Source organism: Phascolarctos cinereus, unplaced genomic scaffold (assembly GCF_003287225.1).
Source record: "Phascolarctos cinereus isolate Bilbo 61053 unplaced genomic scaffold, phaCin_HiC Scaffold_5;HRSCAF=322, whole genome shotgun sequence".
In the NCBI taxonomy this organism is placed as follows: Eukaryota; Metazoa; Chordata; class Mammalia; order Diprotodontia; family Phascolarctidae; genus Phascolarctos; species Phascolarctos cinereus.
Genome location: NW_027555958.1, coordinates 321,695,788 through 321,719,569, shown reverse-complemented (window position 1 = coordinate 321,719,569; position 23,782 = coordinate 321,695,788). Strand labels below are relative to the sequence as shown.

Genomic DNA, 23,782 nt, shown 5'->3' with positions numbered 1-23,782 from the left:
TGGATTCAGAAGTGGAAACATGCTTGGAAGTCGTCTGGTCCAACTGTCTTATTTCACAAAGAAGGTTACTGAGATCTAGAGAAGTTGGGACTTGTGTGAAGTAAGTGACTCGTCCCAGTTTATATTGTTTGCTGTTGTTTGTCCTTCCTTCTCAAAGAGGACCATGACATCAGGAAGGTAGTGCCATGACATTCAAGTGAATTGGATTTAAGTGAGGGAGGGCTGTGCAAAGTCACCAGCCTCACTCTCTCCTCCGGAGCCATCTGGGTCCAGTGGCCAGATGTTGATCAGGATGACTGGAGATGTGCCCCTCACCCCCACCTCTAGTTACGTAGGTAACAAGTGACAGACCTGGTATATTTGAACCTCTTCAAAGCCAGTGGAGCTCCTAGTAGAGAAGAGGATGAGGAGAGAATACTAAAACTACTAACACTTAGTAGTTGCTCAATAAATATTTGTTGAATGAATGACATGACATGACATAAGGGAAGGCTTAGAGGTGGCTTAGACATGACATCTTCTAGAGATAGTAAAGATACTTGTCTAACTAGACTAGGGTGTCAATGTTTAGGAATAGAAAGACATAGGGCATGATTACAGGTATCTAGGCCTAGTGGTTAAAGTGCCAGACTTGGAGTCTGGAAGACCTGGGTCCAAATTCTATTGTCTGATACCAGATGTGTGACCACAGGTAAATCATTTAAATCTTTCTGAGCTTCAGGTAGCTCTTTAAAGCTCTATATCCAGATTATAGTTCTTGAAGTATTGATCTCGAAAATTGGGTGGGTAGTATAGGAGGACAGATGGCAGATGGCTGAGGGAGGTAGGTGGGAGTTTGGACTTAGTGTGGTAGGAAATGAGGAATCACTGAAAGTTTTTGAGTTGTTATAATAGCTCATAATTTTTTAGCACTTTAAGGTTCATAAAGCAATTTACACAAATTATCTCGTTTGATCCTCACAACAGCCCTGTAAAGTTAAGGACTATAGTTATTATTATCTCCATTTTATAGATGGACAAAGTGAGGCTTAGAAAGATTATGTGACTTGCCCACAGTCACAGAATTGGCAAGTACTAGAGTCAGCATTCAAATCTTGGTCTTTTCCAATTCCAACCCCAGGACTCCCTACTACCTCATATTTCCTGGAAAGAATTTTTGAAAGATCAGCCTACCAGTCTTACATAAATAACAGTTGCTAGTATTCCTATTATCATTGAAGATTAGTCTGGCAGTGGTCCATCAGAGGACTTGTAAAGAGATGGGATTGTGAACACTGGCGTAGAGAGATGTTTCTTCCTTCCTCTGAGACTGGAGGAAAGAATGAAGGGATAGATGGAGAGACAGAGATATGTTTAGGTGGGGACAAGGAGCTTATCCGAACGGCTTTGGTTTAGTGTAATGATAATAATACTCCAAGTGTAATAATAATATTTTACATTTGCAAGAGATAAATAAAAGCATTGCTTGGCAGTGGGAACGCCCGTGTGGTGTTAAGATGGATTTGTGGTGTAGTGGGTAGGCATAAGACTGTCTTCCTCTAGAAACACTCTGTGGTTTGGTAGCTGGAATGGAGAAGATGGAGAAACCCTGGAAGTGATTCAGCCTCCAGGGGAAATTGGAATGGTGGTAATGATTAAAGGTCAACCAGGCAAGGATATTTAGTTGGTGATGAGATCATTACTGAAGTCAAGGGTCAAGGAGGACAGAGAGCCCAAGGTAGCTGGGGGTGGGTAGTTAATACACCAGGGGAAGTGAGAAAGAAGTGAGTGATCAGAGGTCTGAAAGAAAGCAAAGGACTAGTTTTGTAAATATGGGGAGTGAAAAAGTTAAAAAGATGTAGCTGGAATAGGGGAATATCACATTCAATATCTCTGAGGCAGAATAGTGAAATGTGATGATGAGATTCAGGATATGTGAAGAAAAAAGTCAATAGAGTCAAATGGGTAACCACTTGTCAGGGATGTTGGACAGGGGATTCATGCATCAGGTAGGAAGCTGTGTTAGCTGACCACGGGCAGAAACCAGAAACTACAACTCTATGATTCTGAGTCAAGGCAAGTGAGGAGCTATGACGTCAAGGGGTTTGGAATCATATGGGGAAAAGAAGAAATTCAAGCCAGCTGCCAAAATTGTCTTAGAAGATAGAAATGAGTCCTGCGGTCAGTAGGAGATAAATAATAATTTAGGAAAGGTGGTTTAGACAGATTATGGACTTATGGATTTGGAGGTCATCAGCATGGAAGTGATAGCTAAAGCTGGGACAGTGTACAGAGAGCAGGGGTTGAACCTTGAAGAATAGTCGGTTAGGGAAGAAGAGGAGTCAAAAGGCCACCAAAGATAGGAGAGGTAGATTGGTGAGCCAGGATACAGTATTGGTAGCCTGAGAACCAAGGGAGGAGGAGATTTCTAGTGCACAAATTCAGTCAATTGCTCAGGACTAGAACTGCTTACCCACTTCCTTATCCACCCACCCACTCACTCACCCACCCACTTCCCCACTCATTCAGTGACTCACTCTCTCATTAAGTATTTATTAAACTCACCGTGTGAGGTGCTACAAGTACAAAAAGAAAAGTGAGAATGTTTCTGCCTTCAAGGCAGAATTCTAATATTTTAATGGGGGAAACTATAAGTTGCTGTTCAGTTGTGTCTGACTCTCTGTGACCCCATTTGGGGTTTTCTTGGCAGAGATCCTGAAGCGATTTGCCATTTCCTTCTCTAGCTCATTTTACAGATGAGGAAACTGAGGCAAACAGGGTTAAGTGACTTGCATAGGGTCATGCAGCTAGTAAGGGTCTCTATCCACTGTGTCACCTAGCTGTCTATACACACACATACATATACATGTACGTATACGCATACATATAATGTATCTATATGAATATGCACACACACATCACAGGTGTGTATTTGGTTATGTGCATATATATACATGCTATATATTATATATTATATTATATATATATGTATAAAATATATGTAAGAGTAAGAGGAGAGAAACTGAAGGTACTAAGTATAGGCAGATTTTTTTTTATGGTTTGGCTGAAAAAGGAAGGAGAAATATAGGATGACAGCTAGAGAAGAGGATAAGATTTAGTGAGAGGCTTTTTGGGGGTGGGGTGAGGGGGGAGACAATTGGGGTGAAGTGACTTGTCCAGAGTCACACAGCTAGTAAGTATTATGTATCTGAGGCCAGAGTTGAACATAGGTCCTCCTGTGTTCCAGGGCTGGAGCTTTATCTACTGCGCCATCTAGCTGCCCCTAGTGGGAGTTTTTTAAGAATAGGGAAGACTTGGGTGTTTTTATAGGCTGCAGGGAAGGAATCAGTAGTTAGGAAGAAATTGAAGATTGTACAGAAAGGACGTGATAGTAGGGGACAATCTGCTGGGAAAGATGGGATGGGGTCAAGAGTACATATGTAGGGGCAGCTAGGTGGCACAGTGGATAGAGCAATAGTCCTGGATTCAGGAGGACCTGAGTTCAAATCCAGCCTCAGACACATAACATTTACTAGCTGTGTGACCCTGGGCAAATCACTTAACCCCATTGCCTAACTGGAAAAAAAAAAGAGAATGTATATGTATAAACTAGAGGCCTTCCCAATAAGATCAGGGGTGAAGTAAGGATGTCCATTATCACCAGTATTATTCAATATTGTACTAGAAATGCTAGCTATAGCAATAAGAGAAGAAATTGAAGAAATTAGAATAGGCAATGAGGAAACAAAACTATCACTCTTTGTAGATGATATGATGGCATATTTGGAGAATCCCAGAGAATCAACTAAAAACTAGTTGAAATAATTAGCAACTTTATCAAAGTTGCAGGATATAAAATAAACTCACATAAATCATCAGCATTTCTATATATTACAAACAAAATCCAGCAGCAAGAAATAGAAAGAGAAATTCCATTTAAAATAATAGTAGACAATATAAAATATTTGGGAATCTATCTGCCAAGGCAAGCCCAGGAACTATATGAACACAATTAAAGAAAACACTTTTTGCACGAATAAAGTCAGATCTAAACAAATGGAAAAATATTAATTGCTCATGGGTAGGCTGAACCAACATAATAGAAATGACAATTCTACCTAAATTAATATACTTCTTCAGTGACATACCAATCAAACGATCAAAAATTATTTTACAGAGCTAGAAAAAGTAATAACACAATTCATCTGGAAGAATAAAAGGTCAAGAATATCAAGGGAATTAATGAAAAAAAAAATGTGAAGGAAGGTGGCCTAGCCTTGCCAGATCTCAAATTGTATTACAAAGTATTAATCACCGAAACTATCTGTTACTGCCTAAGAAATAGAATGGTGGATTGGTGGAATAGATTAGGTACGTAATACAGAGATGGAAACACAAGAACTCACTACTTTACAAAAACTTCTGGGAAAACTGGAAAGTGTTTGGAGGAAGTAGGTACAAGCACCTCACATTATGTAACAAAATAAGGTCAAAATGGGTACATGATTTAGACATAAAATTCCGTAAGTGAATTAGGAGAGCATGGAATAGTTTACCTGTCAGATCTATGGATGAGGGAAGAATGTATTACCAGACAAGAAACAGAGAGTGTTATGGAATGTAAAATGCCCCTACTTTTCTCTCAAAGTTTCTGGCCTAAACCTTTCATCTCCCTTTTCATGCAGTTTGCCTGGACTATAGAGGAGGGAGTGGAATAGTGTATAATCAGACTGGAAAGATAGGTTAGACCCATGTTTTGCTGAGGGCTTTAAGGAGCAAGCATATTTATATAGCACTTTATAAATATTAACTCATTTTATCCTCACAACAACCCTGGGAGGTAAGTGCTATTAACCTCGTTTAAAAATTGAGTATATTGAGGCAGATAAAGACTAAGTGATTTGTCCAGGGTCACAGATACTGGATTGATTATTTTTTTTTTACAGATGAGGAAACTGAGGCAAACAGGGTTATAAGTGACTTGCCCAGGGTCACAAAGCTAGTAAATGTCTGAGCCAAAATTTGAACTTAGATTTTCCAAATTTTTGGTCCGGTATACTATACACAACTTCACCTAGCTTATCTGTGAAGGGCTTTAAAAGCCAAATTGGAAGGTTATGGTTTATGTTAGAGGAAGCACCTGAAACTGAACTAATGTGGTAGCTGTGTGAGTAGAGAGAGTGGGTCAGATATGAGTGATGTTTAGAGGCAGAAATGACAAGATTTGGCAACTAATGGGGTACATGGGGCAAGAGCTAGGTCGAAGCTGAGAATGGCACTGACATTGTGAACCTGAGAGACTGAAGGATAGTGAAGCTGGGTAGAGTGCAGAGTCTGGAGGAAAAGATAATGAGAAGTGTTTTTTTTTTTGTAATTAGGGTTAAGTGACTTGCCTGGGGTCACACAGCTAGTAAGTGTCAAATGTCTGGTCTGAGGCTGGATTGGAACTCAGGTCCTCCTGACTTCAGGGCCGGTGCTCTATCCACTGCACCACCTAGCTGCCCCATGAGTTCTGTTTTTGATGTGTTGAGTTTGAAATGCTTACAGAACTCCCTTTTCAAAATGTCCAATATGTGATGTGGGACTGGTGCTTAGGAGAGAGACTGTGACAAGATATATAGATCAGGGAGTCCGCTGCATTGAGATAATTAAACTCATGGGAGCTGAATAGGTCACTGGTAGAGAGTATGGAAACAGAAGAAAAGAGGGCTTGGGGCACGGTGTTGGAGTACACTCTTCGTTAGGGGACATGATATGATGTAGTAAAAGAGACCGAGAAGGAAGATCAGAAAAGTAGGAGGAGAACCAGAAGGATGTAGTATCAGGAAAATCCAGAAAGGAGAGAGGATCTAGGAGGAGAGGGGGATCAATAGTGTCAGATGCAGCAAAGAGGTCAAGAAGGATGAGGAATGATAAAAGACCATGAGATTGGGCATTGAAGAGATTGTTGGTAATTTTGGAGAGAGCAGTTTCAGCTGGATGATGAGATCAGAAGCTAGAATTCGAAATATAGGTTAACATTTCCCAATTCCTATCAACTGCATTTCTGGAACATCTTTCAAATCCATCTCCTCCTAGTTCTCACTTCCATCCCTCGACTTTAAGATGAAGGCATTGGACTAGATGACCATTCCCTTGAGCTTGAAATCTATGATCAGACAGACCCTTACTACCTCTTGTCTAGACAACTACAATAGCCTTCTAAAGGGCCTTCCTGCCTTTACAATTTCTTCTCCAGCCTGTTCTTATTTTTAAAGAAATGAACAAATTAATTAAATAAAATGAGGGGTAAGAATTGATGATTCTAAGGTTCCTTCCCAACTCCCTATCCTCTGATCCTTTGAGAAAAAGAAAATCAGTTAATAAACATTTATTAAGTTTCTACCACGAGGCAGACACATGAAAATCATTAATTAAAATCACAACCCCTCAGGTTTACCCCTAGCATCTTGAGGGGAAATGTAGTTAGCTGCTCTCTAGGGACAGCACCCTGCTAGGGAGAGTGGGAGTTTGGAAAAGTGAGCTCAGAGGTTATGCTACATAATTATTCAGTTAATTTGATCAATTTAGCTACCTAAGAGGTTGAATTTCAATACTGAAAAATCACTCTTTCTCACCAAAAAATGAAGCCTGGATGGGTGAGGCTCTTAGAATGCTCGGAGCACAGAGCCACAGAGATGATGGTTGAGGAGAGGACAGGGTGTGTATGCACTGGGTGTTGGTGGAGGCAGAATTTTCCAAGTGACTATTGCCGAGAGGCTGTGGATTATAACTTCCCCCACTGGTGCATTTGTTAAGCACCTAGTATCTTTGAGGCAGTATACTAAGTGCTAGAGAGATTTAAAAAAAAAACAACAACCCCAAAATAAAACGAAACAAAAAACAATCCCTGCTTTCAAGGATCTCACAGTCTAATGGGTGGAGGGAGTCACAAACAGCTGAGTACAAAAATGTTGTACACATGCTAAACTGGAGATAATCAATGGAGAAAAGGCACTAGAATTTTCAGCTAAGAGATTCCTTTGCCATTGAGTCATTTCAGTCATGTCTAACTCTTTGTGACCCTGTCTGGGCTTTTTTTTTTTTGGGCAAAGATGTTAAAGTGGATTGCCATTTCCTTCTCCAGCTCATTTTACAGATTGAGGAAACTGAGGCAAAGAAGGTGAAGTTACTTGCCCAGGGTCATACCACTAGTAAGTGTCTGAATCCAGATTCCCAAGGGGAGCGGGGGGGGGGGGGGGGGGGCCGGGGCGTGTCAAAGGAAAAATAATTGCTTAAATGGAAGCTGCAGCACTAGAGGGCAGAGCACTCAGAGTTGGGGGGCTTGACATCTTAGTGCAGATCTGCCCTTGTTTTGCCAGAAGCCCTTAGCCTAGCACTCGCTCCACAGACTTGAGGAGGCAGCCTGGTGCAGTAGTGGAATTGGAGGACCTGAGTGTAGATCCTGTCTCTGATGTTACCACTTGGGTGACCTTGGGCCAATGGCTTAACCTAGTTAGGTCTCTATTTTCCTCTTCTGCTAAATGGCAGGGTTGGATTAGAAGGCCGTTAAGGTCCTTTTTGTTGCAGATCTCTAAGCCTAAAATACCTGATAAACAGGTTAGTCTCTATTCCTGCTAAAATACTTTTTCTTATTGGTAGATATGGTCACATCAGGCCTCTGCTCAAAAACTTTCAGCGGCTCCAATGGCTTATTGAGTAAAGTTCAAATTTCTTTATCTGCCACCCAAAGTATCCCACTACCCAACATGACTCCTTCTGGCTCTATGTCATATTCCTCACCTTGAACTCTATATTTAAGCCAACTACTTTCTTATGCCCTCTGTCTCTGCTTATGTTGTTCACTAGGATAGGAATGTTTTCTCTTCTAATTGGTTCCTCATCTTGACCTATTCCTCTGAAATGCTACCTTTTCTATGCAGTTTTTGGGAATCCCAAGCTCACTGTCAATTTTTAAATACCCCACTTGGGCCGAAGTACAGAGTGAAATGTCGGGCTTTCTATGGTTCTCAAAGAGTCAGCAATTTTCTGTCCTTTAGCTCAGCCTGTCTCTAGGGATCAGTACCTGACTCAGAGTCAAGGAGTGTGTAGCTTTGTGAATCCACTCAATTAGACTCTGAGTACCCACCAGCCAGGCAGCTAGGTGGTTCAGTGATTAGAGAGCTGGGCCTGGAGTCAGGAAGGCTCATCTTTGTAAGTTCAAATTTGGCCTCAGACATTTACTTAAGCTGTGAGACTCTGGGCAAATCACTTAACCCTCTTTGCCTCAGTTTCCTCTTCTGTAAAAGAAAAAAAAATGAGCCACTCCGTATCTTTGTCAAGAAAAGCCCAAAGCAGAGTCAGATACCCTTCAACAACCATGAAAGCCTTGTTTATTTTCATGATCTGGCTATATTTCAGTGAGAACTAGTCATTTGGCATAGTGGAACCCACATTTTTAATAGAAATATCTGTACTTCTTCCAGGCAGCTCAAATGCTGCTTTCTGCAAGAGTCCTTTCCTGGTGCTCCTGTCCTCACCCCTTTTGGAGAGTTACTTTCTACTTATACTTTTTTTTTTTTGGATAGGCAATGGGGTTAAGTGACTTGCCCCAGGTCACACAGCTAGTAGGTGTCAAGTGTCTGAGGCCAGATTTGAACTCAGGTCCTCCTGACTCCAGGGCCAGCGCTGCTGCCCTTCTGCTTACTTCAATCAGTCAATCAACAGGCATTTATTAAGCTCTTACTATCTGCCAATTACAGTGCTAAGCATTGGGGATACAAAGAAAGCAAAAAACACTGACCCTTCTTTCAAGGAGCTCACATTCTAATGAGGCAGACAACATTTGAACAATCAGGTACATAACAAGATATTTAGTATAAGTAGAAAGTGGGGCAGCTAGGTGGCAAAGTGGGTAGAGCAATGGCCCTGGAATCGGGAGAGCCTGAGTTCAAATCTGGCCTCAGAAACGTGACACCCACTAACTGTGTGACCCTGGGCAAGTCACTTAACCCCACTGCCTAGCCAAAAACCAAAAACAAACAAAAAACAGAAGCAAAAACTCTGAAGAAATCTGGATTTGGAATCACTGCCTCAGTGAGGTACTTAGGATCTGGTTCAGAGAATCCTAGGCCTACTTCCCCCTTTAAAAAAAATTACTCTAAGCCTCCTTTGGAAATCTACTTTCTTTAACCTTTTAACATTTTTAAAAAATTTGCATCATAAAAAAAAAATACTGCCCCCCTGGATTGTTTCAGCACCCCCCAGGGGGCAGTATTGCCCACTTTGGAAACCTATGGTTGGATTCAGGACCTCAGCTCAATCTGTGGAATGGTACTTGGTTGTGGCCATCTTGTCACTGGCTGGCAGGGACTTCCAATTTCTTCTCACCACACTTGGCCCATCACAGAGCAAGGTGAGTAGACTCAGTGGTAAGGAGAAGTCTACCTTTCTCTCCAGCCTTGAATGGGACACTCTCCTGCCGCAACTATATCTCTCCCCATTTCCTGTCCCCACCCCTAGCCAAAACCCCACCATCTGGTACCTCAAGGTCAGAGTAAAAGACAGTGTGGGGGGAGTGTTGATAACTCTACAAAGCCTTTCCTTATATTCCAGATGAATAACAAGTCTTGCCGATGGACCTCAGCAAGCACTTTATTTTATAATTCTTCTAATGTAACTATCATGTAATATTCATTGTCAATCAATCATTATTTTTTGTTTGTGATTCATCTCCTTAATAGACTATAAGCTCCATGAGGGCAAGCACTGACTCTTGTCTGAAATTTATTATTATCCCAGTGCCTTGAACAGCGTAGGTGAACTCAGTAGGTGTTCAAGAAATATTTGTTGATTGTCAAATGAATGAATGAACAAATGAACGAAAAGGCCGGGTCTTTACTGTATACTCTGCTACTGGGAAAGTTGAGGCTGGTGGATGAATTGAATTTGGGAATTGTGAGCTGCAGTGGACTCGAGCCAAAAAGGGAGAAGTAGGGAAGAGGTAGAGCAGAGGTGGGGAACCTGAGGGGCCCCATGTGGCCCTCTAGGTCCTCAAGTGCAGCCCTTTGGGTCTCAAGCCCTCAGGTTCCCCACCCTTGAGGTAGAGTGTCTGCTAGCTCACCAGTGAGGGGCAAACGGCCAGGTTCAGAAATGGAGAAGGTCAGAGCTCTGGCTGATCAGTGGTAGGGTCAGGCCTCCACCACATTGAGTACCTGCTGTCCTTCCAGCTTGGGTGAGAGAAAGGGAGAGGAAGTCTGGGAAAAAAAAGAAAGAAAGAAAAGAAAAGAAACAATGAGAAGGTGAATGGTGACCTCGGAGAGGGAAGTCTTAATAGAGTAGAGAGGGGAGACAAGAGATAGAGTTTCATTATGAACTTAAGTAACTTTGTCTAATTATCATTTAAGTAATTACCAACATGCTGTAGTTTGCTGAGTAAGCACAGTGTATGGCAATGTGTATTTGAAGAAATATTCTGTGCTGTTTATCATTTTCCAAAAGTGCAGATGTCTTGTTAGCTGCAGTAAAATTTTCTTACCTTATATCACTAAATCTTTCTTTTTACTACAGATATTTTTTAACCGAGTCCTATTCTGTACTACCATGCATTCCTGTTCTTTATCAATATAGACAGAAGAGAGTAAGCATTACCTTCCATAGTGTTTCTTTTCTGTATAAAAGAAGGCTTATAGTAAAATCTAATTGAGGTTATATTCAGATATATTTCTATCTATGCACGTCCTTTGAATTGCAAGTAAAAAAATTCGGCTAAGGATCATCCGTGTCTTGGCTTTTTCAGGTACCACAGCAGAAGCCAATTGCAAGGAGGTGAGAAAAGAGTGAATGAGAATGCCGAGGCCCAAAAATTTTACCTTTGCAACATCTTTGCCATACAGTCCCTTCTCATCTGTGACACTGCCACCACTCTGGTGCAGATCTTCATCATCTCATCTTCTCACGATAGGACCATGGCTGGTGGCAGCCTGCTAGTGGGTCGATCTGCCTGCCTCAAGTCTTTCTACCCTCCCATTTATCCTCCACTCCATTGTCAAGGTCCTAAATCTCAGACCTGACCACATCACCCCACATTCCCTACCCCACCTCAATAAATTCCCGTGGCTCCCTATCACCTCTAGAATAAAATATAAAATCCTATTTGTCATTCAAAGCCCTTGGTAATCTGCTTCCCCCTTCCCACCTTTCCAGTCTCTTACCTGCACCCCAGATCCAAAAACACTGGCTTCCTTGCTGTTTCTAGAACAAGATGTTCCGTCTCCTGACTCCCACCCAGAATTCTCTCCCTCCTCATTTCCACCTCCTGGCTTCCTTCACCCAGCTAAAATCCCGTCTTGAGAAACCTTTCCCTCTCTCCTTTTCTTCTGGTGCCTTCTCTCTGTTAATCAGCTTGTTTGTATATAGTTGTTTGCCTGTTGTATCTTCCATTAGAATGAACTCAAGAGCCTTTCTTAGCATTCCTAGCACTTAGCACAGGGTTGGGCTCATAATAAATGCTTGAAAAATATGTTTATTGACTCTGACTTACTGAAAAAAGAGGCTTCCACTCAAAAGAAAGAGGGGACAGTCTCTACAGGGTGCACCGGGGGGTTGAGCAAAGTTGTGGTGGTTTTGGTGGTTTTCTTTTTTTTAATTGCCCAAGGTCACACAGCTAGTAAATGTCTGAGGTCAGATTTAAATTCAGGAAGGAGTCTTCCTGACTCCGGGCCTGGCACACTATCCACCAAGCCATCTAACTGCCCCTAATTAGTGAAGAGGTAGCCCCTAATTACAGATGAATCAGCTTATTGGGCTCTTCAATGAATCACTGGGACTTTGGGGGCGGAGTAGATAGGGAGCGATAGATGGGGGAGGAGAAGGGTGGGAAAAGGAGGGCAAAGAGACATCTCATCTTCCCCAGCAAGGCTTATCTGGCCCCTTCCCACCACAAGGGGGCAGGCCACAGCCGGACAGAAAACCTACTCAAGCATGAGCTCTTTTGGCAGGGGCTGGAAAGGGTAGGGCTGTGTTTCAATGTTAAGATCCGAGACTAGTTTTGGAGGTCCTCTGAAAGGGCTCCTTGTTCATCGCCCTGCGTGGGGATGGGGGAGGTGCCTCTCCATCTTCTGGTTTCTCTTAGTATGCCTCACAGAACCACAGACTGCCAGATAATACTATAGGTACATTTGATTTCTCTGAATCTGTTGCGAGAATGGAAATTTCTTAGTTAGGAGATAGGCATCCCATGTGCCGCCTCCTGAGCCTTGGCATCTCCTTTGTCAGTGTCTGTCCCTCATTCACTTTCTGAATCTCCTTCCCTCTCTCTTTGCCAATTTCCCGGTTTCCCTTCCTTAGTAGCTCTTCAAAAGTCTCAACTTGTTTTGGGGGTTCTGTCTCTTGTGTTTTTGTTTCTTTATCTGAATCTGAGCTTCTTTGTTTCTCTGTCTCTCCCGTTTTCCTTTTCACTGTTCCACTCTGTCTCTTGTCACTCTCTCCACTTAGTATGCCATTCCTGCCTCTTTGTCGATCTTTATTGTGGCGTCATCTGGTTCTTTGTCTCTGTCTGTACTGTGCCACCAACTCTGTTTCTGTCTCCACTGTGCCATCATCTCTGTCTTTTTCTGTCTCTACTGGACCATCACCCATTTCTTTTTCTCTAGCTTTGTCTCTTGCACCATCATCATCTCGTCTATGTCTGTATCTATTGGGTCATCATCTCTGTTTTTTTCTTGCCTCTTTGTCTTTCTCTGTCTCTGTCTATTGTGACATTGCATCTCTTTTTCTGTCTCTGTTTCTCTGTCTCTTTGTCTCTGTTGTCCATAATCTGTTTCTTCTTTTTTTTGGCTAGGCAATGGGGTAAGTGACTTGCCCAGGGTCACACAGCTAGTAAGCCATCATCTGTTTCTTTTTCTGTCTCATTGTCTCTCTCTGTCTCGGTCTATGGTGCCATCACCTGTCTCTCTTTTTATCTCTGTCTCTATGGTACCCTCATCTCTATCTCTTTGTCTCTCTCTGTCTATTACACCATCACCTATCTCTTTTTCTCTCAGTCTTCATCTCTATTGTACTATCATCTCTGTTCCTTTGTTTCTGTCTCCACCTCTCTTTGTTTCTGTCCTAGAGAATCTCCCTTGTAGGAACAGACCTCAGAAGTCATCTTGCTCAGTCTGTCTTGGAGCAGGACCCTCCCTTCACCTTTTCTGACTCTTGTGTCATACTCTTGACTTCTACTATGACTTTATGCCTTTAAAATCACCAGGTCTTTTTCATATGAATTCTGCTTCAGTCTCCATTTCTCCTTCCCAGCCCTCTGCTCCATCTCCCTTCCTGGTGACTCGGGGTTTGCTCTATTTACTCAGTTCCCAGAGGGACTTGCTGGACCCTCCATGCCAAGTACTTGTACAGCCTCTCCTTGAAGGCATCCAGTGATGGGTCACCACCACTGCCAAGGGAGCCCAGCCCACTTGTCCTGAGTTCTTATTGTTAGAAAGCTTTTTCTTTACAAGGAGATGGAATCTGCGTCTCTACCATTTCTCTTCTGCTCCCCCGAAACAAGTCTTCTCCCATAGTTCTTCAGAGTCATGAGGATAGCTCTCACGGCCCCCCGACTCTTCTCTCCTACAGCTAATCACCCCTAGGTCCTTTCATGGTCTCTCCGCCTGTCATTACCACGGCTACCTTTCTTTGGATGCCCAGGAGCTTGTCAACCAAAGTCTCTTTTTCAGTGTGGTGCTCAGAATTGAAAACCACTCTGGAAGTGGTCCGGCCAGGGCAGGGTATGGTGGGGACTGTGACTTCCCTTTACATAGACGTCTGCTTTTGCTAGGGCTGTCTAAGATCCCTTCACCTTTTCTGACTCTTGTGTCATACTCTTGACTTCTACTATGACTTTATGCCTTTAAAATCACCAGGTCTTTTTCATATGAATTCTGCTTCAGTCTCCATTTCTCCTTCCCAGCCCTCTGCTCCATCTCCCTTCCTGGTGACTCGGGGTTTGCTCTATTTACTCAGTTCCCAGAGGGACTTGCTGTTTCCTGCAGTCACTCCCTTGCTGCCTAGGCCTATTCCCTGTTATCCATCTTAACAAATTTCAGTTTCTCTCCAACAGCTATGGGGGATTCCTGGCCCTGAGAAGGTCTTCTTGCCTCATCTCCACCCAAAATGCTGCCCAACCCTCTGGCTAATACCTAAAAATCCACCCTTAGAGAGTCATTCCTTTGTCTTAGGAGTTTCTTCCAAGTAAAAGAATTACTTAGAGAAACAACACCTTGAGCTGTCTTAGTCATACCTGAGTGCCAATGAATGTATTAGAGCTCTGTGTCTGTGTGTGTATGTGTGTGTATTAGAGAGAGAGAGAGAGAGAGAGAGAGAGAGAGAGAGAGAGAGAGAGAGAGAGGACAGGAGAAAGAGAGATACAGTGAGAGAGAGAGAGAGAGAGAAAAAGAAAGAGGGCAGGAGAAAGAGAAAGATACAGTGAGAGAGAGAGAAGAAGAGAGAGGAAAAAGAGGGGAGAGGGGGGAGAGAGAGAGAGAAAGAGAAAAAGAAAAAGAGAGAGAGGAAAAGGAGAGGAGAGAGAGAGAGAAAGAGAGAGAGGGAGGGAGGGAGGGAGAGAGAGCTTGAAAGCAGCATAAAGAATAATGGAAATTAAAATCCAACATTTCCTAAATGCTGGGCCTATACTGTGCTAGGTTCTGGGAATATGAAGCCAAAAATAAATGGTTACAAAGCTTACATTTTGGGGCAGGGGTGGGAAAGAGTATTGAAAAACATGTACACAGATAAATACAGTTGTGTCCCAAAAGTCTTTAGTGGAGTTTTAAGCTTGTTTTTCTTACAGCCAGGAAAGCTAAGAAGAGAGACAGGGCCACAACGAGGGCAGCGGGAAAAGTTATAAGGAGGAGGAGGGCTCCTGAGCTAAGCCTAGAAGGAAGACCAGGATTCTGTGGCACAGAGATGGGTATGGTGTATTGTACATACTATACATTCTGGGGCAGCTAGATGGCTCAGTGAATAAAGTGTAGGGCATGGAGCCAGGAAGATTCATCTTCTTCAGTTCAAATCTGGCCTCAGACGCTTCCTAGTTGTGTGACTCTGGACAAGTCACTTAACTCTCTTTGCCTCAGTTTCCTCATTTGTAAAATTGGCTAGAGAAGGAAATGGCAAGCCATTCCAGTGCCTCTGCCAAGAGAACCCCAAATGGCATCACAGAGTCAGACACGACTGAACCACAACACTGTACGTTTCAGACGTGGATAGAGGAAAGAGGAGGAAGACTGAGCTCAGGAAGAAGTGATTAGTCTCATGATTAGTCTGGCTTGGCCAGAAAGTAGAGTTTATGTAGTGAAGTGGCATGAAAGAAGTCTGGAAAGGTAGGAAGAACCTGACTGAGGGGAGTCACACCAAGCTAAGGAGTTTGTGTTTTGTCCCATAGGTAGAGGGAGCTACGAAAGCTTTTGGGGCAGGTGAGTGACACATAGCCTGAATTGTAGCTTAGGAAGAACATATGGGCCACCACGTGGAGGATGAACTGGACAGGGGAGAGAATGGAGGAAGGAAATGGCATTAGCTGGCTATTGTGGGGCAGCTAGGTGGCACAGTAGATAGAGCACTGGCACTGGAGTCAGGAGGACCTGAGTTCAAATGCAGCCTCCGACACTACCTGTGTGACCCTGGGCAAGTCACCTAACCCTGATTGTCTAAAAAAAAAATGCTATTGCAATAGTTTAAGAGAGATGTGATGGAGGGCTTAAACTAAAGTGGTGGCTATGTGAATGGAGAGAAGATGACTGGTGGGAAAGATGTTATGAAACTAAAATTGATAAAGCTTAGCAAGTGACTGGATATGAGTGAATAAATACTACTAATAATTAGCTTTTCTAGACCACTTTAAGGTTTGCAAAACAATTTTATGAATATTATCTCATCTTATTCTCACATCAACTCTGAGAAGAAGTCACTCTTATTATCTCCATTTTACATATTGGGAAACTGAGGCTAAGAGAGGTTAAGTGCCTTGCCTGGCTGTCACACAACTAGCAAGTGTCTGAGGCTATATTTGAAATGAGGTCTTCCTGACTCCAGGTCCATTACCCTATCCACTGAGCCATCTTTTCACTTGTAAGAACCATCCATAAAGATGATTCCAAGGATCTGAAACTGGATAATGAGTCTCTTTAATAAAAATAGGGTCATTTGTAGGAGCAGCAGATGTAGTAGAGAAGAAAATTGGTTGGAAATTTTAAGTTTGAGATCTCTATATCCAGGATGAGATAAGCTGGATGGGTTTGGAATTAGATGACGAGGGTTCTGATTCTCTGTTCTTTTATTCATTTACAACTGGCATGATCCTGAACAAATAGTTTCACCTTTTCTAGGCCTCCTCAGCTTTCTCATTTGTTTGACGAGATGAGTATTTAACCTTCTACCCTTAAACTCTTTAAGTCCATAGGATCAAGGGTCATCAAAGAAGTAGAAAAAAAGATGAAGAAAGAGATTTGGGGAGTACCACAGATTTTAAGCAGGGCCGTCCCTGTCCATACCTGAGGCATTGCTGCCATTTGGGTCTCTGCACCGACCAGACATAGCCACACATTTTGGTCTAGATATAGCCTGACTTTAAGCTTTGGTCCTCTGTGGGGTCTCAGTCTGGGTAAGGGGGAACACTCATTGGTTAGGTCTTTCAGTTTGGAACCCTCTCTGAGAAATCTGTCAGCCTAGAGATGGGTCCCTTTGTGGGTTTCTCTAAAAGGTGCCTCAGCTAGGGATTCTCATTGTTACTGCTTTCTCCCTCAGCGGCTGCTTGCTGATCTGGTAACTATGCTGCCCCTGGCCTGGGGGTGGAGGGCGGTGCCCACTGAGTCATAGCTGGGGCATTTGGTCCTGGAAACCACTGGGTGAGTCACCCAGAATGGGAGGGGGGGTTAGTGGGGAGGAAGGGGGGGGAGAGTAATTTAACTTCTGAAAAAAAAAAGGCCGGGGGGGGCAGAGGGAGGAGAGTTGGGTGAGGGGCAGGAAGGGTGGGGCCCAACCTGAGATGGGGGATGGGTAGTAGTCCTAAAGAGGTCACTAAGGCTATAGAGAATTTTGAAAAGGGAGATAGGAAGGAGGAAAGTCCTCTCTCTCTCTCCCATTAACCCAACCCTAAATCCTGACACTGGATTCTGCTGTACTTTTTGGGTAGAGTTTGAGAGACAGTAGAGTATATGAGATGAGGGGCTTAGAATAAAAAGCATGAAAACCTGAGGCCTGAGCCCTCAAATCCTTTGCCCACTGGTCTGGCCTTGACATGGGCTCAGCCATGAAAAGGCTGGCTAGGCTAACCCTGCCATAGCCCTAGTCTCAGTCATGGTGTCAGGAATTGAAGCCTTGGGATGGAGAGAGGTGGGGGTGAGTGCGCTGGTCCTAAGAAAAATTCAAGATAACTATATTCTGTGCCCATTCTCACCCTCTGGGGAGATGGTCAAGGGTGGAGGTGGTGTGTGTGTGTGTGTGTGTGTGTGTGTGTGTGTGTGTGTGTGCGCGTGTGTAGTAAACACAACCTGGGGCATCCAATTTTCGACTGACTGCTTCCCAACTCATGGAATCATAGAATTTTGGATCTGGAATGGACCTTAGAACTAGATAGAGGGATTGTGTGTGTGTGTGTGTGTGTGTGTGTGTGTGTGTGTGTGTCTTTCAATGTCGTGGAGAAGGTGGCATTTAAATTGGACTTTACAGGAAGCTTGGGAATTGAACTGTGAGAATATTTTGGGGAGGCATGTCAGGCACAGAGGACAGCATGAGCAAAGGCGCAGAGGTGGGAAAGAGCAGTTATATGGGGACTGAGAAGGAAGACACAAGCCCAGTCTGACTGGGATACAGTTTGACTGGAGTACATGGAAGGGAGTAGCATGAGGTAAAAGTGAAAAAAATAAGGTGATGCCTACCACAATGACAAAAAAATAGGGTGTAAAGGGCTTTAAATGCCCGACTAGGGAGCTTTAACTTTGCCTGATAGCCAGTAGGGAGTTAGCCTCTTGGGAATTAGTTTGACATGTAGTTTGGGGGTAGGGGTGGGTGGGCTGCAATGAGCTAGGTACCCCAGAGAGAGGATTCAGGATAACAGAGAGAGTATTTCAAAACGGAGTCAGAACACCTTAGTTCAAATCTGGACAGTGAAACCTACTACCTATGTAACCTTAGCCAACAGTTTTTTGATATTTTTATTTTATATTGCCTAGATTTCTCCCTATTTCCCTCCTCTTTCCCCCTCCTGTCATATACTCTGTAATAAAGAATTTTTTTAAAAAAAAGAAAAAGAAGGGAAGAAAAAAAAATTCAGCAAAATTGGTCACTACATTGGAAAAACCCTGACCTTATATGTAATGTTCTACACCTGTGGGAAACTGACTGCCTTTCCTCCTAGCAAAAGAGTGGGTGACATGGTAACATGTCCTCTTTGGAGTCAAGCTTCTTCTTTATAATTTTGTAACATTTATTTCTAACATTTTGTGGTTGTTCATCCCATTTACATTGTTTTCATCATTTTCCTAGCTCTGTTTATTTCATTTTGTATCAGTTAGTTCATGTTAATCTTCTCATGCTTCTCTGTGTTCATCATGTTCCGTTGCTTCTTACTTCTTTTTCTTTTTTTTTTTTGGTGAGGTAGTTGGGGTTAAGTGACTTGCCCAGAGTCATACAGCTAATGAGTGTTACGTGTTTGAGGCCATGTTTGAACTCAGGTCCTTCTGAGTCCAGGGCCGGTGCTCTATTCCATTGCTTCTTATATCACAATAATATTCCATTGTGTTTATCATTTGTCTAGCCATTCCCCAATCAATGGGCACCTACTTAGTCAAGTTTCTTATTTTCTCTGGGCCTTAGTTTTCTCCTTCAAAAATGAATTGGTTTAATTGTTTTCTAAAGCCCTTTCCTGATTTCTAAATTAAAACACTGTGAACCTTAGTATCTCCATTAGCTGCCTCTTCTGGTCCCCCCAAGAGGCAGGGAGCCCTGGGCACTCTGGCTCCCATGTAGTAATCTCAAAGCTGGACTGCATAAGTGGCCCACTCCTGCCTCTGTTTAGCCTTCTCTTGTTCATCTCCAGGAGAGAGTAGAATATCTCTTCAGAATGTTTATCTCAATTTGACTTTTTACCAGATCTGCCTATTGGGAAGTTAGGACAAAGGAACCCCCTCTCCCCACCAACTACTGGCCGCTAGGGGGAAAGGTGTGAAAACTGTTGTGAAGATGCCACATGTACCCGAAATCCTACTGATATATTAAGGATTGGGATATATGTGTCTCACATAGATCATACATGAAATGAACTTTTAGGTCCCGTTGAGGAGTCAGCCATACTTTAAAGTTCCTGGAAGCATTTAATAAATGCTAATTGACTGACTCTCCTTTTCCCAGCTGACTGGGCATATTCCTAGGTGGGCAGTCAGAATACCTGGATGCCTGCTTTCTGAAAAAAAAAATTCAGATGGGGCAGGGCGGGGTCCCTTTCAGGCTTCTAGGAGTATATACCCAGTTCTTGGGGGTCTCCTTGCCCCCTGCCAGCCTTCACCTCCAGCTTTCCCTGGCAGCTTCTCCAAGAAAGACAGACTAGTTGACTCTGGATAGGGAGGGGAAGAAAGGACTGGGATGGGGGTGTGGGGGATGGCCAGGAGCCAGGCTGCTGGAGGGATCAGGTTAGGACAGGTTGGCTTCCCCTGAAATGCCAAGTGGGGACCAGCAGGGCTGCTGTATAAATCTTCAACACTTCAACCCTGTTCTCTTCTCACTCCTGCCTGAAATCCTTCTTGCTGCCTGACCTGGTAAGTCCTTTGCTGCTGGGAGTTAGAGAGGGAAGGGGACTGAATAACAAAAAAGGGGCTAGGTCCTTATCTGTATCTCTTTTTCCATTTAGTATTTTAAAAAATCATTTTGTCTTTCCTCTTTTACCTCTTTTCCTTCAACCCCTTTTGTGGGGTCTCTCAGTCTGGGGCCCTCTGGGAAGTCTCTTGCTTAGGTCTCAGCTAGAAAGAGATGGTGATTCTTTGAGGAGCCCAGCAAGGGCCTTGCTACCCAGTTTTTTTTGAAGAACAAGAGATCTTGGTCTGGGATAGCAAAGGCCCTGAAACATGGGACTAGAAGCCCTTGGAATACCCGCTTTCCAACATGGAAGGGAAGACTCTCCAAGCTGGGGTGGGGTGGCTTCTAGCTCTCTCTCTCTCTAAGATCTCAGCCTGGGGTATGATGCCAATGCTGGTGGGCTAGAAGGAAATAAGGGTGATCTCCAGGGCTGGGCTGAGGGTGCAGCCATTGTGGCTGTGGTCATTGCCAGGGCCAGAGCCTAAAAGTATCAGGAGGAGGCTTAAAAAGAATCCTGAATACTCATGGACTATTATAGAAAGCTATTGGAATAGCCTCAGGCTTTAGGCAAGGATGGTGGTGGTGGTGGGGAGTGGGGCTAAATTATGGGTATGTGTCAGGGTGAAGCTGGGACCTGGCAGGTAACGGGATAGAGCAGAGCCTCATTTCTTCTTCCCTACTGGTCCCTCCCACTCATTACAAATAGAACTAGCTGGACTAGGCCATAGAGTGTCTCTGTGCCCCTAACACCAGATTCCTTTGCCTACACCCTTGAATCTAACCTGCCTGAATTGTTTTGGGCCTGTTCAGAGGCCCAGGACTTGGATGAGATGACCTCTTAAGGACTTTTTTCTGTCCCAAGGCATCCCAATTCTAATCCTGCTGATAGGAAAGCTTCCTTATAAAATGGAAGCGTTGTTTGTCAGACCATCTCCTTCCCATCTCAAATTCACCGAATATTGTTGTGGGAAAGAATTCAAAAGGAGAAAAGGTCACTGAGGGAGCTCACAGTCTGATGGGAGAAACTCAGACCTTGCCCTCAGGGAGCCCCCCCATCTGATGGGGAAGAGACAGACATGGCTCCTACTGTCATGAAAGAAGGCTGATAAGATTGCTTGTGTATTGGGTGAAGAGTAGAGGAGACTTGAAGGGCTTGGGGCTGGGGGCACGGCTAAAAAACTTCCTACGGAGGCCTGAAGGGTATCTTCTCTGCTCTGGGGACCTCCTGATTTGTTATCTCCCCCTCTCCAGGTCCCAAGATGAGCAGTCCCCTGGAGCAAGCTCTGGCCGTGATCGTCTTTACCTTTCACCGCTACTCCGGCAAAGAGGGCGACAAATTCAAGCTGAGCAAGGGGGAGATGAAGCAGTTGTTAAAGAATGAGCTCCCCAGCTTTGTCGGAGTGAGTAAGTTGCCTTTAGGTGTGGAGCTCTGGCAGTCAATTTGTGCTCAGGCTCCCCCTTGGGTTTGTTATTGAAGAGGACTGTGACATCAGGAAGGTGATGCCAAGATGTGCAAGTGAACTGGATTTAAGGGAGGGAGGGCTGTGCCTCACTTTCTCCTAAGGAGCCATCTGGGTCCAGTGGCAAGATATAGATCAGGACTAATTCTACTGAATTTATTTATTAATTCACTTTACTCATTTAAGTTCATAATTGCAGAGAGAATACTGTGTTAATTAATGAGATGAAAAACCCACATAGACCCTGCTCTCAGGTTTAAGTAAAAGGAGAAACTTGACACGTGCACAAATAAGTATGAATCTAGGGAGAGTGGGAAGTTCTTTCGGAAGGTTGGGAAATGCCATCGCTTTCAGGTGGGGGGTGGGGAATCAGGGAAAGCTTCACATAGGAGGTGGCGCCTGAGCTGGACTAGAAGAAAGAGGATATACACCCTAGAGATGTGGAAGGAAGAAACTGTAGGAATTCAGAGAGGGCCAACAGACAAAATAACCCTCTGTTATTCCTGCTGGTGGCACAAATGATCCAAAATGACAGAAACCCCCCAATCACTTTTGGCCTTGAAATGTGTGATGAGATTGTTTTCTGATCACCACTCATTCAGCAGATTTACCTGCCTAGTTCTGTTTTGTCTGTAGTCATTTCCTGAGCTCACTATGACTCTGATAGTGGGAGGAGGTGGCTCAAGAGAGCTACCAGCGGCAGGTAGGGGGATCCCTGGTTGGGGAGGGAAGTCAGTCTGAGATTAAGAATCTGCTTTGAGGAATAGATTTACTTCATGGGCAGTTTTTCATATATGGACAGCTAGATGGAGTAGTAGATGAGCACTGGGCCGGGAGTCAGGAAGACCTGAGTTCAAATATGGCTTCAGACACTTACTAGTTGTGTGACTGTGGGCAAGTCACTTCACTGTGTATGCCTTGATTTCTTCATCTGTCAAATGAGCTGGAGAAGGAAATGGCAATCACTACAGTATCTTTGCCAAGAAAACCCCAAAAGGGATCATGAAGAGTCAGACGTGACTGAAAAATGACAATTTTTTTTTCTCATGCTCTTACTTTTTTCCTGATCAGGTCACATAGACTCTAAAGAGGTCAATCAATCAGTCAGTAAATCAATGAACAAGCAGTTAATAATCAAATACCGTCTTCTGGGTGCTAGGCTAGATGTTGAGGATACAAAGAAAAAAGAATGAAACTTGCCCTCAAGGAACTTAGATTCTATTGGAAGAGACAACACATATAGCTCTAAGCAGGGTGGAACAGAGGGAAGAGTGTTGGACCTGGACTCTCTGGTACCTGAATTTAAATCCCAGCTCTGCCATTTCATATTAATGTGACCTTAGGCAAGTTACTCCGTCTCTCTGAACCTCAATTTCCTCATCTGTGAGATGACTAGATGATCTCTAGGGTCCATTCCAACTCTTAATCTATTTTTCCTATGATCAAGTACATGCGGGATATAAGCAAAATTAATATGAAGTAGTTTTAGGAGAGAGGTTACTAGCAGCTCAGGGGATCAAGAAAGGTTTTTTCTAGACAGCGGGGCCTGGGCTAAGTCTTGAAGGAAATAAGGGATGCTAAGAGGCCTAGGAGTGAGGAAGGTGTGCATTCTAGGCTTGGTGAGGGTTAGCCAGAATAAAGGCAGTGAGATTGATGGAATGTTGTGGGTAAGACAGAAGCAGCAAGAATGCTAGTTTAGGGGCAGCTAGGTGGTGCAGTGGATAGAGCACTGATTCTAGAATCAGGAGGACCTGAGTTCAAACTTGACCTCAGATACTTACTAGCTATATTACCCTGGGCAAGTCACTTAACCTCCATTGCCTTTAAAAAAAAAAAAGGCCAGTATGGCTGGGCTGTAGATTTTTGGGAAGAGAAGTGATGTATGACACTGGAGAATAGGTTGGGGCCAGATGGTTTAGGGCTTTAAATGAAATCAATGAACCACCTATCCTTTCTCATTTGTCTGGATGGATAGAGTTGTGAGGTGGGTATAGGTAGATGCTACACTGAGGAGTGGAGCCCAGGGAAAGTCATAGGATCAGGTAATTTAGAGCTGGAAGGGATTGTAAAGGTCACCTAATCCAAATTTCATTTCACAGAGGGAAAAAACAGGCCCTGTGAGGTGACTTTCCCAACTGAAGGCAGAGAGGTAGAAAGTAGCAGATGTGAACCCAGGGCTTCTGACTCCCAATCTAATTTTTTTATACTGCACCATGATGTTAGACTCTGTTCTCCCAGGCATGACCAAATCCCCTCTATATTTCAGGGAGAGGTGGATGAAGAGGGGCTGAAGAAGCTGATGGGGAACTTGGATGAAAACAGTGACCAGGAGGTGGACTTCCAGGAGTATGCTGTCTTTCTGGCCCTTATCTCTATGATGTGCAATGACTTTTTCAAGGATTGTCCTGACCGTCCCTGAAATAACATACCATTTCCCACTTCTCTGCCCTACTTTGCTTCCCATGGCATCTATCTGGCCCTGGGCTCAGTGCACTGTTTGTTTTATACTCAATAAAGGCTACTTTGAAGACAGA

At 43.7% G+C, this 23,782-nt stretch overlaps 1 protein-coding gene across 1 annotated transcript; it reads left to right on the top strand.

Moving 5' to 3' along the window:
• The first annotated feature begins 19,644 nt into the window (after positions 1-19,644).
• LOC110212139 (protein S100-A2) lies at positions 19,645-23,782 on the top strand. Its single transcript, XM_020992006.1, has 3 exons — positions 19,645-19,751; positions 21,040-21,188; positions 23,515-23,782. Exons 2-3 carry the CDS (start codon positions 21,048-21,050, stop codon positions 23,665-23,667), a joined length of 294 nt encoding a protein of 97 aa, XP_020847665.1. The 5' UTR covers positions 19,645-19,751; positions 21,040-21,047; the 3' UTR covers positions 23,668-23,782.

Coding starts and splice junctions, on each gene's coding strand:
- LOC110212139 (XM_020992006.1), top strand. CDS start 21,048: ATGAGCAGTCCCCTGGAGCAAGCTCTGGCCGTGATCGTCTTTACCTTT. Junction 21,189..23,514: donor AGCTCCCCAGCTTTGTCGGA/GTGAGTAAGTTG, acceptor TCTATATTTCAG/GGAGAGGTGGATGAAGAGGG.